The sequence below is a fragment of the Coregonus lavaretus genome (genome assembly GCF_964263955.1).
Source record: "Coregonus lavaretus genome assembly, chromosome: 39".
Lineage (NCBI taxonomy): Eukaryota > Metazoa > Chordata > Actinopteri > Salmoniformes > Salmonidae > Coregonus > Coregonus lavaretus.
In genome coordinates this window covers 19586467-19599566 of record NC_140026.1, presented here as the reverse complement: position 1 = coordinate 19599566, position 13100 = coordinate 19586467, and the positions used below count along the sequence as shown (strand labels likewise).

At 41.5% G+C, this 13100-nt stretch overlaps 1 protein-coding gene across 1 annotated transcript in view; it reads left to right on the top strand.

Moving 5' to 3' along the window:
- The window catches only part of LOC311113058 (rap1 GTPase-GDP dissociation stimulator 1-like), a 52988-nt gene that overhangs the window by 30846 nt on the left and 9042 nt on the right, over nt 1–13100 (top strand). The window contains exons 5-8 of the mRNA XM_084156191.1: nt 788–934; nt 5258–5386; nt 5830–5955; nt 10966–11109. Of these exons, the coding sequence (XP_084012317.1) occupies nt 788–934; nt 5258–5386; nt 5830–5955; nt 10966–11109 (546 nt within the window). The remainder of the gene's footprint in view (nt 1–787; nt 935–5257; nt 5387–5829; nt 5956–10965; nt 11110–13100) is intronic.

Here is a 13100-nt window from a genome sequence, read left to right as displayed (position 1 = left end):
TAAGGCCAATCAATGAGGCGTCTGCTAAAAACGAATTCATAAAAACAGACTGGAGTCACTGAGTGTGACAGAACTTCAACTCCCATGGTCTCTAGGCTGTCTGGTCTTCAGTTCCCAAGATGGGGCCTTTTTTATTGCACAAAGTGAACAGACTTATTCTCTCTTCAGTCTAGCTGGGATTCAGTCACTCCACCACCATACGTTTGCTGTTCACAGTCATGCTCATATGCATAACCTGACTCAATTACTTCTGTAGTACGGTTGTCGGTTGTCGCTTCCACTCATAACCACACTGTATATGAATTTGACCATGATTCTGATTCTGAAATCAGAAAATTAGCATTTATTTTTAACTAATTGGCTTCATCAGCACTGTCATTAAATTTGTCTCCACTTCAGTCTGACAGCCATTTAAGCACACCAATACATTTGAGGTTTGGGGTGGGAATGACTAAAACAAACTGCAAAACTCACAATATTGAATTTCATGTCTCCGAGCATTGTGCAACAGGTATGAGCTTGGGTTATGTGTGATTTGAATTTCTAGCTAGCTGCCTCAAGTCATTTTTAGTTTTGCCTCTCCTTTTTCACATTATGATTTATTATAATTATTATTTATGGCCATATTTATATAGCATTTGTTATTTACTTAAGTTTTTTTTGTTTTTGTTTTTACTGCTTGCTTAACTTTCTCTCCCTTTTTTATAGATTTTTTTTCCAGGTTGGTTGTTGTGATTGTGTGATTTTTCTTCTTTTTTGATTTCCCCCTGACCTCTTTGTTTTGCAGATGAGGGCAGGAGTGCAGTTGACCTGGCGGGAGGGGCTCAGATAGTAGCTGGACACATAAAGTCACTGTCCCAAAATACTGACCCGGACAATGGGAAGCTCTTGACTGTCTTTTGTGGCATGCTGATGAACTATAGCAATGATAATGGTAATGACCAACTCGCCCCGGATAAACTACATTAACCAAACTAAACAGAATAAACGTTTTTAAGAATGAATCTACTTTGGCAGTGTCGGTGACTGTTCTAGACGTTATGTTGACACCTTTTATCCAGTCTTAAAGTGATAGTTCACTTTAATATGAACGTTTGTGTGATATTTTCTGACATTTATGTAGTCTATTGTCGAGATGAGTCCATGTCCCAGGCCATCTGTTGGGTTGATTCAGCTATATGCCTCAAATCCAAATCAATAGGAAACATGGGCACCGTCTAATTTCAAACTATTAAACTGTGCCTGTATTTTCATATAGCTGGATCTTGTCAGTAGATGGCGTGGGGGCATGGATTCATATCGACATTAGACTGCTTTTGAGGTCTGAAAATGTCTGACGAATTGGAGTGTCATTCAAAGTCAGTTCTTAAAGGCCCATTCAAAAATGAGATTTTGCTGTGTTTTAAATACATTTCCACATATGAGGTTGGAATAGTACTGTGAAATTGTGAAAATTATGCTTATGCCCTTTCAGTGTAACAGTTGTTTTGGTGGGTTGGCGTTTTGGCCTGCCTGGTGACATTACCAGGCGGTAAATGAGTTAATAGGTCATTATCAATAAAACGTCACAATATGGTGCAGAGCGTTCGATTTGGTCGCTTGCAACGTAAACATCATCAGATGACAGTACATCGGCAAATGCGCCCTTCTGCTGTTTGACTGACAGATAGCCCACAAAGGATGGGGAAATTAACCTTAACCACTCATGCTTGTCAGGTATAGTTTTATTGACACAGTTGTCAATGGTTTTAGTGGAGCTAGGGGTCTCCTTGCCCACCAGCAGGCAAATTGAACCATTCTGCACCTTGTTGTGAAGTATTATCGATAACGACCTATAGACCAATAAAGAGTTCCAAACCCCTCTACTAATAACAGCTAGTTTTCAGTTTTCCCCTCCCCACTCAGACCACTCCAAGTCCTAGCAAAATTCTTGCTTGAGAAATTTCTAATTGTTAAGAAGCTATTTTTGTTTTTGACCATTTCATTGAAAACAATCACAGTAAGGTACTTAATTGTCACCCAGAAATGATTTGATATTGAGATAAAAACAGCTGCATTGGACCTTTAAGTCATTGTCACTCTAGCCTATATGTTAGCCAGTGTTCAAGTTTATCTTACTTAGCCTTTACTCACTGGTGACAGGAGGTGGTTGTGCAAGAGCATGCTACAATATGTGTCCCTTGGAGAGTGGTCTGTCTAATTGATTCTATTGCTTTCTGTTGTGTCCTGCTTTAGCCCTTAATAATTTTCCTCTTAAAGCAGTGACTGCTGTTCTTGTCCTTGTCTTGTAGTTGGTGGTAGGTAGGTAGTTGGTGGTGTCCTTCCTTAGCTTATGCTGTAGCCATTTCTCTCCCCCCCTTACACATCACTCTCTGGTTTGTAATTAGATTGTCTATTCTCCCACAACCCTCCTTGCAGAGCCTCTATAGTCTATCCAGGTGCGTGGTCCAGAGTAATCAATAATGTTCACTTCTGCTGTCAACCTTCAAACACCTTTTCTAGTTTAATTAGACTTCTTCCCAAATGGCACCCTACATAGTGTACTTCTTTTCACCAGAGAATAGGGTGCCATTTGGGATGCATGCATAGACTCACTATAACATAGGCATCTTTCGTTCACATGAACACATTGTTTAGTACCCTTTAACTGTGGTAGCTAAGTAACTAGTCTTGTCATAATGATGCAACATTTGATTTAGCAAGTTACTGTACATGTACAACCCTAACACCTTTTAAAGGTAGTGCAAAATCTAACTGCCCTGGAACCCCTCAGGCTCTTCAAATTGGACAATAGAAAGTTGAGTTGTAGTCTTGGTTGGACTGTTGGTTCACCAGGAGTGTATTCACTAGGAAGCAAATGGGCAGAAACAGGGAGAGATCTCTCTGAATTTGTCCAATAAGAAACTTGTTTTCATTGCAAAATGTTTTGCTAAGGTTTGCATTAATGAATCTACCCCAGGCTGGTTAGTGGTGTAGAGAGAGGGATGCTCACGAGTGTTATCACTCCTGAGGTTCCACGACGTACTGCTGCTCTCTGAATAATGTAAATAATGAATGAACGGCCCAAGTTCTATAACTTTTTTTCTCCTCCGTCAGCAAGATGCGGAACAGTAATTACTTTTCGATCTATCGCCTCTCCCGTATGATCCCAACCAGTCCAAGGTCACTCACCGTCGAAAATAGACAGAGGAAAAATAAATGTGATCGAAAACGTGGCGTTCAGGGGAGGCACATGCACAGCCTGCGACAGCTCTAAATGTACCCCTCGGACGCTCTCATTTTTCTCCCTCCCTCACTCCTTTGCCTTGTTCTTTCCCACAATTAAACATGGAGCTAAGTGGATTTTCTCAATAACCCAATGATCTGCAATCCGATCATCAGACATTAAACAGTGCTGTGATTACACAGTAGAAATATAATTATTAGAACGGACTACTCATTCAAGTCAATGTTCCGTGATGGGTGGAATTCTATTTGTATGTTGATTTACACTGTCCTCTGCTTAGAGTGGTGCTACTTCCGGTGCCACCAACATTTAGCCCCAGCCGCCAAGCACCACTATCAGGGCACTAAATGAAACCACTTCACGGGGCTCAGCAAAGCCTCAAGTCAAATATCTCACACAGACATGTTTTGACTCAATTATAGTCAATTATGGTTTGTTATCGACTAATCTGTTTAGCTTTGAATAAGGCCGTTCTTCGCCGCTACATGGAAAGGATGCTTGCGAAAACAGGACGGAAACACTTTAGTTCATGTAACCTCTACACCAGGGTTAGGCAAACTACAGCCTTGCTGGAGGGGGGAAATTATTGTTTTGGGTAAAAAAACACTCCGGTCCAAACTTGAACATCTTGAATGTTCTGTTTGAAATATGTGAGTTATAATCAAACACACTTGAACATCTTAAACTAGATAGAAAGTATGTAGAAATGATAATTGACCTTTCAAATAACTGCCCTTTTTCTGGCCCGCAAATTGATTTTGACAAACAAATCGGTAAAACAAAAATAGTACTGATCGGCTAGTTGATAATAATGCATACAATTACCACATGCTCTACACGTCCTTGGGACTGTAAAGAGAGGAGCGAGACCATAGTCTCATCCTCTATACCCTGGGCTACGGAATCTAACACGTCAGAGTAATGGAGTTGATCCACTATGCGCATCGCGGGCCGGAGCATTTTGCAATTACACCATGCAAATGAGTTTCTGTGGCCGCCAGCGGCCCGCTCCCTTCAGCTGGCTGTTTTGTAAACTGTCACCGCAGCTAATATAACCTTCACTAATATTGATAGAAGGTCCGCACATCCAATGGTTTTTACAGCGGCTGTGCGAATTGACAATTATTTCTACAAGGCCTTGTTTGACATTCCCTAACAAATAGATTTTTGTTATTTTGTTTTGGGTTATGATAACTTTATGACCCAAGTTGGTTTATGTTTTTGGATTTCACTCGCCTCCAGTAGGTCTGTGCTTGTGGATTATGGTTAGGGTCTAATGTTTTCAAATAATAACAAACTTGGTGGATGAGAATTGGTGGTGGTTCTTTTAATAATTACCAGCAACAAATCTCAGCTTGTATTTCAGTGAGAACCCTCATTAATTCACCAATGTAACTTTCTCAATTGCTTACTTCCTTCCTCCTTTCTCCCTCCCTCACTCGCTTCCCCTCCCCTTCCTCCTTCTACCCTTTTATCTAATCTCTTCCTCAGTCTCTTCCTCAGTCCACATGATCTCTTTTTGTCTTTAAAATGTGCTTATTCGTTTGTTTTCTCCCCCCCCCCCCCCGTACCCTCCTTCCTCTCTCTCCATCCATCCTGCCTTTGTCATCTGTTTGTCAGTGTCGGTCATCTCTTAAAATCAACTTAATAAACTCTTTCTCCTATCTGTCCACTATAGGCACCTCTAGCTGGTTTTCCAGAGCTCACTACATCCAGGGAAATACATCTGCTCACTGACATACTGTATATGACTTGGACCTTACCCAAAATATATAGCTAGTATACATTATGCAAATAGAAAATAACTGTGCAGATTTCTTTCCTTGTCTGCAGCAACCCATTTCCCTTTTTAGAAATTGCCTTTGCCTTTTGATATGTGTCTTTTACAATCCTCTTGAGACTTGAATTGAAGACATTGGATTTATTTCTTTATACCTTGCTTTTGGCTTGTTCCACTTTTAAACACACACACACAGCCTCTAGATGGCTGTGCTCATACCTTCCCTCTGTTATTCCCCGTGTCCTCTCCAGACTCCTTGCAGGCCCAGCTGATCAACATGGGAGTGATCCCCACCTTGGTGAAGCTGCTGGGACTCCACTCCGACAACACAGCCCTCACAGAGATGTGCCTCATCGCCTTCGGAAACCTTGCCGAGCTCGGTGAGTATTCCTACCATAGATGTAGAATTCTAATTCTATGAGTACATGCATCAGAACACTCTTGATCTGCCATTCTGGTCGCGGTTCAGCTTTTCTACAATACTGTCTGGGATTTTGAGCATAAACCTACCTTCGATTAGTAATCTAAGATACCATACCATACCGGCATAGATAACAATAGTACCATAGATTTTTATCTTGATATATGATTCAAAACTGTCAACCCTAGTAGGAAGTTGAACGGTGACTTGCTTCTTCTGTCATTCACATTTTTTGTCATATATAAACCAGGGACAGAACTGATTCCAGTGTCTGTCTTCTCTAGCCTAGTGCCAACTCTTCGGTCATTATGATGATGAATAAACACGGAGAAGATTCCGTTGAATCACAAACAGACTGGACCAGTCACGTCATCTAGGTATTTTTTTCTCCCCTCTCTGCAGAGTCCAGTAAGGAACAGTTTGCCTCAACGAACATCGCCGAGGAGCTGGTGCGTTTGTTCCAGAGGCAGGCGGAACACGAGAAGAAGGAGATGATCTTTGAGGTGCTGGCTCCACTCGCTGAGAACGGTAATTCAACTCTATTTATCCCTACACAGGCGATTTAAGATGGGCAAGTCAGGTTACAATGATCAACATATAATACAGTATGCAGAATTTTTTTTCCAATCCACATACTGTTGTCAGGGGAATGTGATGTCATACTGTGTAAGTACAGTGAGGTCTGAAATGATTGACACCCTTGATAAAGATGAGCAATAATAACTCTATAAAATAAATGATTAAAATACTGAGCTATATTGTATGCAACATTGTTTGGGGGAAATTATATGATTTTATACTAAAACAATTGCTCAGAAGAAGAGATTTCGTTTAACAAGTCATATTTTACCTAACATGGTAGACAAAATCTTTCTCACAATTGACACCCCTAAAGATTCTTATAAATAAAGTAGTCAGACGTTTAGTATTTGGTCCCATATTCCTAGCATGCAGTGATTACATCAAGCTTGTGACTCATGCGTTTGCAGTTCGTTTTGGTTGTTTCAGATTATTTTGTGACCAATTGAAATGAATGTTAAATTATGTATTGTCATTTTGGAGCCAATTTGATTGTAAATAAGAATAGAATATGTTTCTAAACACTTCTACATGCATGTGGATGCTACCATGATTGTGGATAATCCTGAATGAATCGTGAATAATGATGAGTGAGAAAGTGATGAGTGTTATTGGTAATCGTGAGAGGTTAGCATGTCTTGGGGATACAGTTTCTTGCAAAAGTATTCATCCCCCTTGGCATTTTTCTTATTTTGTTTCATTACAACCTGTAATTTAAATGGATTTTTATTTGGATTTCATGTAATGGACATACACAAAATAGTCCAAATTGGTGAAGTGAAATGAAAAAAATAACTAGTTTAAGAAAATTCTAAAAAATAAATAACGGAAAAGTGGTGCGTGCATATGTATTCACCCCCTTTGCTATGAAGCCCCTAAATAAGATATGGTGCAACCAATTACCTTCAGAAGTCAAATAATTAGTTAGATTGCACACAGGTGGACTTTATTTAAGTGTCACATGATCTGTCACATGATCTCAGTATATATACACCTGTTCTGAAAGGCCCCACTGTCTGCAACACCACTAAGCAAGGGGCACCATTAAGACCAAGGAACTCTCCAAACAGGTCAGGGACAAAGTTGTGGAGAAGTACAGATCAGGGTTGGGTTATAAAAAAATATCTGAAACGTTGAACATCCCACAGAGCACCATTAAATCCATAATTAAAAAATGGAAAGAATATGGCACCACAACAAACCTGCCAAGAGAGGGCCGCCCACAAAAACTCACGGACCAGGCAAGGAGGGCATTAATCAGAGAGGCAACAAAGAGACCAAAGATAACCCTGAAGGAGCTGCAAAGCTCCACAGCGGAGATCGGAGTATCTGTCCATAGGACCACTTTAAGCCGTACACTCCACAGAGCTGAGCTTTACGGAAGAGTGGCCCGAAAAAAAACCATTGCTTAAAGAAAAAAATAAGCAAACACAAAAACCATGTGGGAGACTCCCCATACATATGGAAGAAGGTACACTGGTCAGATGAGACTAAAATTGAGCTTTTTGGCCATCAAGGAAAACGCTATGTCTGGTGCAAACCCAACACCTCTCATCACCCCGAGAACACCATCCCCACAGTGAAGCATGGTGGTGGCAGCATCATGCTGTGGGGATGTTTTTCATCGGCAGGGACTGGGAAACTGGTCAGAATTGAAGGAATGATGGATGGCTAGGCCTCTTGTAGCTCAGTTGGTAGAGCATGGCTCTTGCAAAGCCAGGGTTGTGGATTCGATTCCCACGGGGGTCCAGTATGAAAAATGTATGCACTCATTAACTGTAAGTCGCTCTGGATAAGAGCGTCTGCTAAATGTAAAATATATAAATATATATGGCGCTAAATACAGGGAAATTCTTGAGGGAAACCTGTTTCAGTCTTCCAGAGATTTGAGACTGGGACGGAGTTTCACCTTCCAGCAGGACAATGACCCTAAGCATACTCATACTGCTAAAGCAACACTCGAGTGGTTTAAGGGGAAACATTTATGTCTTGGAATGGCCTAGTCAAAGCCCAGACCTCAATCCAATCTGAGAATCTGTGGTATGACTTAAAGATTGCTGTACACCAGTGGAACCCATCCAACTTGAAGGAGCTGGAGCAGTTTTGCCTTGAAGAATGGGCAAATATCCCAGTGGCTGGATGTGCCAAGCTTATAGAGACATACCCCAAGAGACTTGCAGCTGTAATTGCTGCAAAAGGTGGCTCTACAAAGTGTTGACTTTGGGGGGGAAAATAGTTAAGCATGCTCAAGTTTTTTCTGTTTTTTTGTCTTATTTCTTGTTTGTTTTTTCACCCCAAAAAATATTTTGCATTTTCAAAGTGGTAGGCATGTTGTGTAAATCAAATGATACAAACCCCCCAAAAAGGCAACAAAATAGGAAAAATGCCAAGGGGGTGAATACCACTGTATGATCTTTGACCCTCTAACTTTCTCACTCACCATTATTCACAATTCATTCAGGATTATCTGTAATCATGGTAGCATCCACATGAATGTAGATGTGTTTTTTCCGGTATTGAAAATCATACCGTCTGTATTTCAAAATACCCTGGTATACCGCCCAAGCCTAGTTACGGTACAGGAATGTAGTACTGAATTGTTGGAGAATTAGCATTGCTATTGATTGCATCCCTATGGCCATTTACATTAGCCATGCTTACACGCCAAATAAGCATACAGAAACAGGTGTGTGGGTGGGTTACAAATGATCCAGTTCAGATTTCTTAACTCCCCTTTGTCAAAAATGAATAATTAATTAGTTGAACTCAGTTTGGCGAAGAAACTGCCTTTGTTAAAGTCACACTGCTCATTGGAACAGCTAAATAAATATAACCACCACTGCTATATTAGGGTCAGTGCCTAAAACCAAGTAAAAACATAAGTAAAAACATAACCTGGCTTTAATGCATAAGCGGAGTGATTTTAGTGACGTATATGAGGATAATTTAAAGGGAGAATGTCAATACCAGTTGAGTGCATATTTTCCTCTGAATTCTCACTCAAGGGAATCGGGACTATATTATGTGGAGTCATCTGTGGCCTTGGTAACTGCTCAATGGAGTGAAGCGGCTCGCGCAGCCTTAGCTGTCTGAAAAAAGGAAAATGTGTATGCTGTTTTTAGCTAAATAAAAAGAACATGCTTGGAATAGTGTGTGTGTGTGGGGGGAGAAAGATAGTGTGATACAGTGTGTGTATGTGTGTTAGAGAGTGTGTGTGCGCGTTTGTGTATTTGTGCGTGGTGTGTGTGTAGGAGATGGTGTGAGAGAGCGCGGGTATGTGTGTTTGTGTGTGTGTGAGAGAGACTCACCGACTGTTGTTATCATTCTGGGCAGCACAGTGGGTTCTCCCATTCTGCCAGTCTCCTAGACAACATCCTACTTAACTCTACTCCAGAGAACATTCTCTCTCTCTCTCTCTCTCTCTCTCTCTCTCTCTCTCTCTCTCTCTCTCTCTCTCTCTCTCTCTCTCTCTCTCTCTCTCTCTCTCTCTCTCTCTCTCTCTCTCTCTCTCTCTCTCTCTCTCTCTCTCTCTCTCTCTCTCTCTGTCTCTCTGTCTCTCTGTCTCTCTGTCTCTGTCTCTGTCTGTCTCACAATACAATCCCAGACTCAAGCATCTTTTAATCTCTTTCTCCCTTCATACAAATCCTATTTTATTTGTTACATGTGCCAAATACAACTGGTGTAGACTTTACCGTCAAATGCTTGCTTACGAGCCTTTCTTTACAATGGAGAGTTTAAAAATAAAATAGTAACACGAGGAATAAAATAAAATGCACAAGAATGGAGCTACATAGTACCAGTACCAGATCAATGTGCAGGGGTACGAGGTATTTGAGGTAAATACAGTATGTACATGAAGGCAGGGTAAAGTGACTAGGCATCAGGATATAATAATAATGTATTTGAGGTAGATGTGTACATGAAAGCAGGGTAAAGTGACTAGGCATCAGGATATATAATAATAATAATTGTCCATTTGGAAGACCCATTTGCGACCAAGCTTTAACTTCCTGACTGATGTCTTGAGATGTTGCTTCAATATATCCACATAATTTTTCTTCCTCATGATTCCATCTATTTTGTAAAGTGCACCAGTCCCTCCTGCAGCAAAGCACCCCCACAGCATGATGCTGCCACCCCCGTTCTTCACGGTTGGGATGGTTTTCTTCGGCTTGCAAGCTGCCCCCTTTTTCCTCCAAACATAATAGGCCTGTACATCAATCACCTTTTTATCTAGGTTTGAATCATATATACTCACACATCATCATTATCTAAGACGTATTTATGTTACAGTTGATGTGTACTACTGCCACTCATGACTCACATACACCTTTGAAAAACAAAACTAAGACAAACATGGTGTTTCACAAAGATTACCCCAGTGCAGAGTAGACTATAGACCTGCACCTATGTCTGGACCCTTTGACACTCAAATAGGGGAGGTGGAATTGGGTCCGAAAAAAGTAATAATCACAAAGTAAACATCACAAGCAAGGTAGGCATCCGAAAACATAAAAGACTGTCGGCCCACTGGGATTTTGTGTCTGAGAATTTCGGATGAAGCCAATGCTTTTTCAATGGGAGTCATCTGTTGCCAGATGAATGACAACTGATGAAGATTGGCCAACAAGAAATGCACAAAGCTTCTGAAATAGTTGATTTTAGTTATACTTTTGCCGGACAAAAACGGACAATGAAGTACGTCATATATGAGTGGTGTGTGTATAAACAAACCTAAAGGAACAAACCTGGCGTGTGTCTGTGGGAGAAATACTGTGTGTGTGTGTGTGTCACAAGTTGTTAATAGCATAGAGATCTGATAAACTGCTAACTTGACATCTTTTCACAGCATGCATGACCAGGCGGTGCTCGTTCTCACCATAGGATTAACTATGTCATTGGTAATTCTGTGTAACTGTCTCCCTCTCTCTCTCCCCCCCCCTCTTTTCTGTCTCTTAGATGTGATCAAGCTGCAGTTGGTGGAGGCGGGCCTGGTGGAGTGTCTGTTGGATGTGGTAGCTCAAACAGTGGACGGTGTGCGGGAGGAGGATGTGGCGCAGCTCAAAACAGCCTCCGACCTCATGGTGCTGCTGCTGCTGGGAGGTACCACACACACACACACACACACACACACACACACACAAAGTCGGAAGTTTACATACACTTAGGATGGAGTCATTAAAACAATTTTTTCAGCCACTCCACAAATTTCTTGTTAACAAACTATAGTTTTGGCAAGTCTGTTAGGACATCTACTTTGTGCATGACACAAGTAATTTTTCCAACAATGGTTTACAGACAGATTACCTCAGGGGAAAAAAAATAAAAGTAGACCTCCACATGTCTGGTTCATCCTTGGGAGCAATTTCCAAACGCCTGAAGGTACCACGTTCATCTGTACAAACAATTGTACGCAAGTATAAACACCATGGGACCACGCAGCCGTCATACCGCTCAGAAAAGAGACGCGTTCTGTCTCCAAGAGATGAACGTACTTTGGTGCGAAAAGTGCAAATCAATCCCAGAACAACAGCAATGGACCTTGTGAAGATGCTGGAGGAAACAGGTACAAAAGTATCTATATCCACAGTAAAACGAGTCCTATATCGACATAACCTGAAGGGCCGCTCAGCAAAGAAGAAGCCACTGCTCCAAAACCGCCATAAAAAAGCCAGACGACAGTTTGCCACTGCACATGGGGACAAAGATTGTACTTTTTGCAGAAATGGGCTCTGGTCTGAGGAAACAAAAATAGAACTGTTTGGCCATCATGACCATCGTTATGTTTGGAGGAAAAAGGGGGTCACTTGCAAGCCGAAGAACACCATCCCAACCGTGAAGCATGGGGGTGGCAGCATTATGCTGTAGGTGTGCTTTGCTGCAGCAGGGACTGGTGCACTTCACAAAATAGATGGCATCATGAGGAAGGAAAATTATGTGGATATATTGAAGCAACATCTCAAGACATCAGTTAGGAAGTTAAAGCTTGGTTGCAAATGGCTCTTCCAAATGGACAATGACCCCAAGCATACTTCCAAAGTTGTGGCAAACTGGCTTAAGGACAACAAAGTCAAGGAATTGGAGTGGCCATCACAAATCCCTGACCTCAATCCTATAGAAAATGTGTGGGCAGAACTGTAAAAGCATGTGTGAGCAAGGAGGCCTACAAACCTGACTCAGTTACACCAGCTCTGTCAGGAGGAATGGGCCAAAATTCACCCAACTTAATGTTTGAAGCTTGTGGAAGGCTACCCGAAACGTTTGACCCAAGTTAAACAATTTAAAGGCAATGCTACCAAATACTAATTGAGTGTATGTAAACTTCTGACCCACTGGGAATGTGATGAAAGAAATAAAAGCTGAAATAAATCATTCTCTCTACTACTATTCTGACATTTCACATTCTTAAAATAAAGTGGTGAATCTAACTGACCTAAGACAGGGAATTTTTACTAGGATTAAATGTCAGGAATTGTGTAAAAACTGAGTTTAAATGTATTTGGCTAAGGTGTATGTAAACTTCCGACTTCAACTATACATATGAGATGAGTAATGCAAGATATGTAAACATTATTAAAGTGACTAGTGTTCCATTTCTTAAAGTGGCCAGTGATTTCAATAGGCAGCAGCAGCCTCTAATGTGCTAGTGATGGCTATTTTAAGAGTCTTGAGATAGAAGATGCTTTTCATTCTCTCGCTCCCAGCTTTGATGCGCTGACCTCACCTTCTGGATTATAGCGGGGTGAACAGGCAGTGGCTCGGGTGGTTGATGTCCTTGATTATCTTTTTGGCATTCCTGTGACATCGAGTGCTGTAGGTGTCCTGGAGGGCGGGTAGTTTGCCCCCGGTAATGCGTTCGGCAGACCGCACCACCCTCTGGAGAGCCCTGCGGTTGCGGGTGGTGCAGTTGCCGTACCAGGCGGTGATACAGCCCGACAGGATGCTCTCAATTGCGCATCTGTAAATGTTTGTGAGGGTTTTATGTGCCAAGCCAAATTTCTTCAGCCTCCTGAGGTTGAAGATGCTCTGTTGCGCCTTCTTCACCACACTGTCTGCGTGGGTGGACCATTTCAGTTGGTCAGTGATGTGAATGC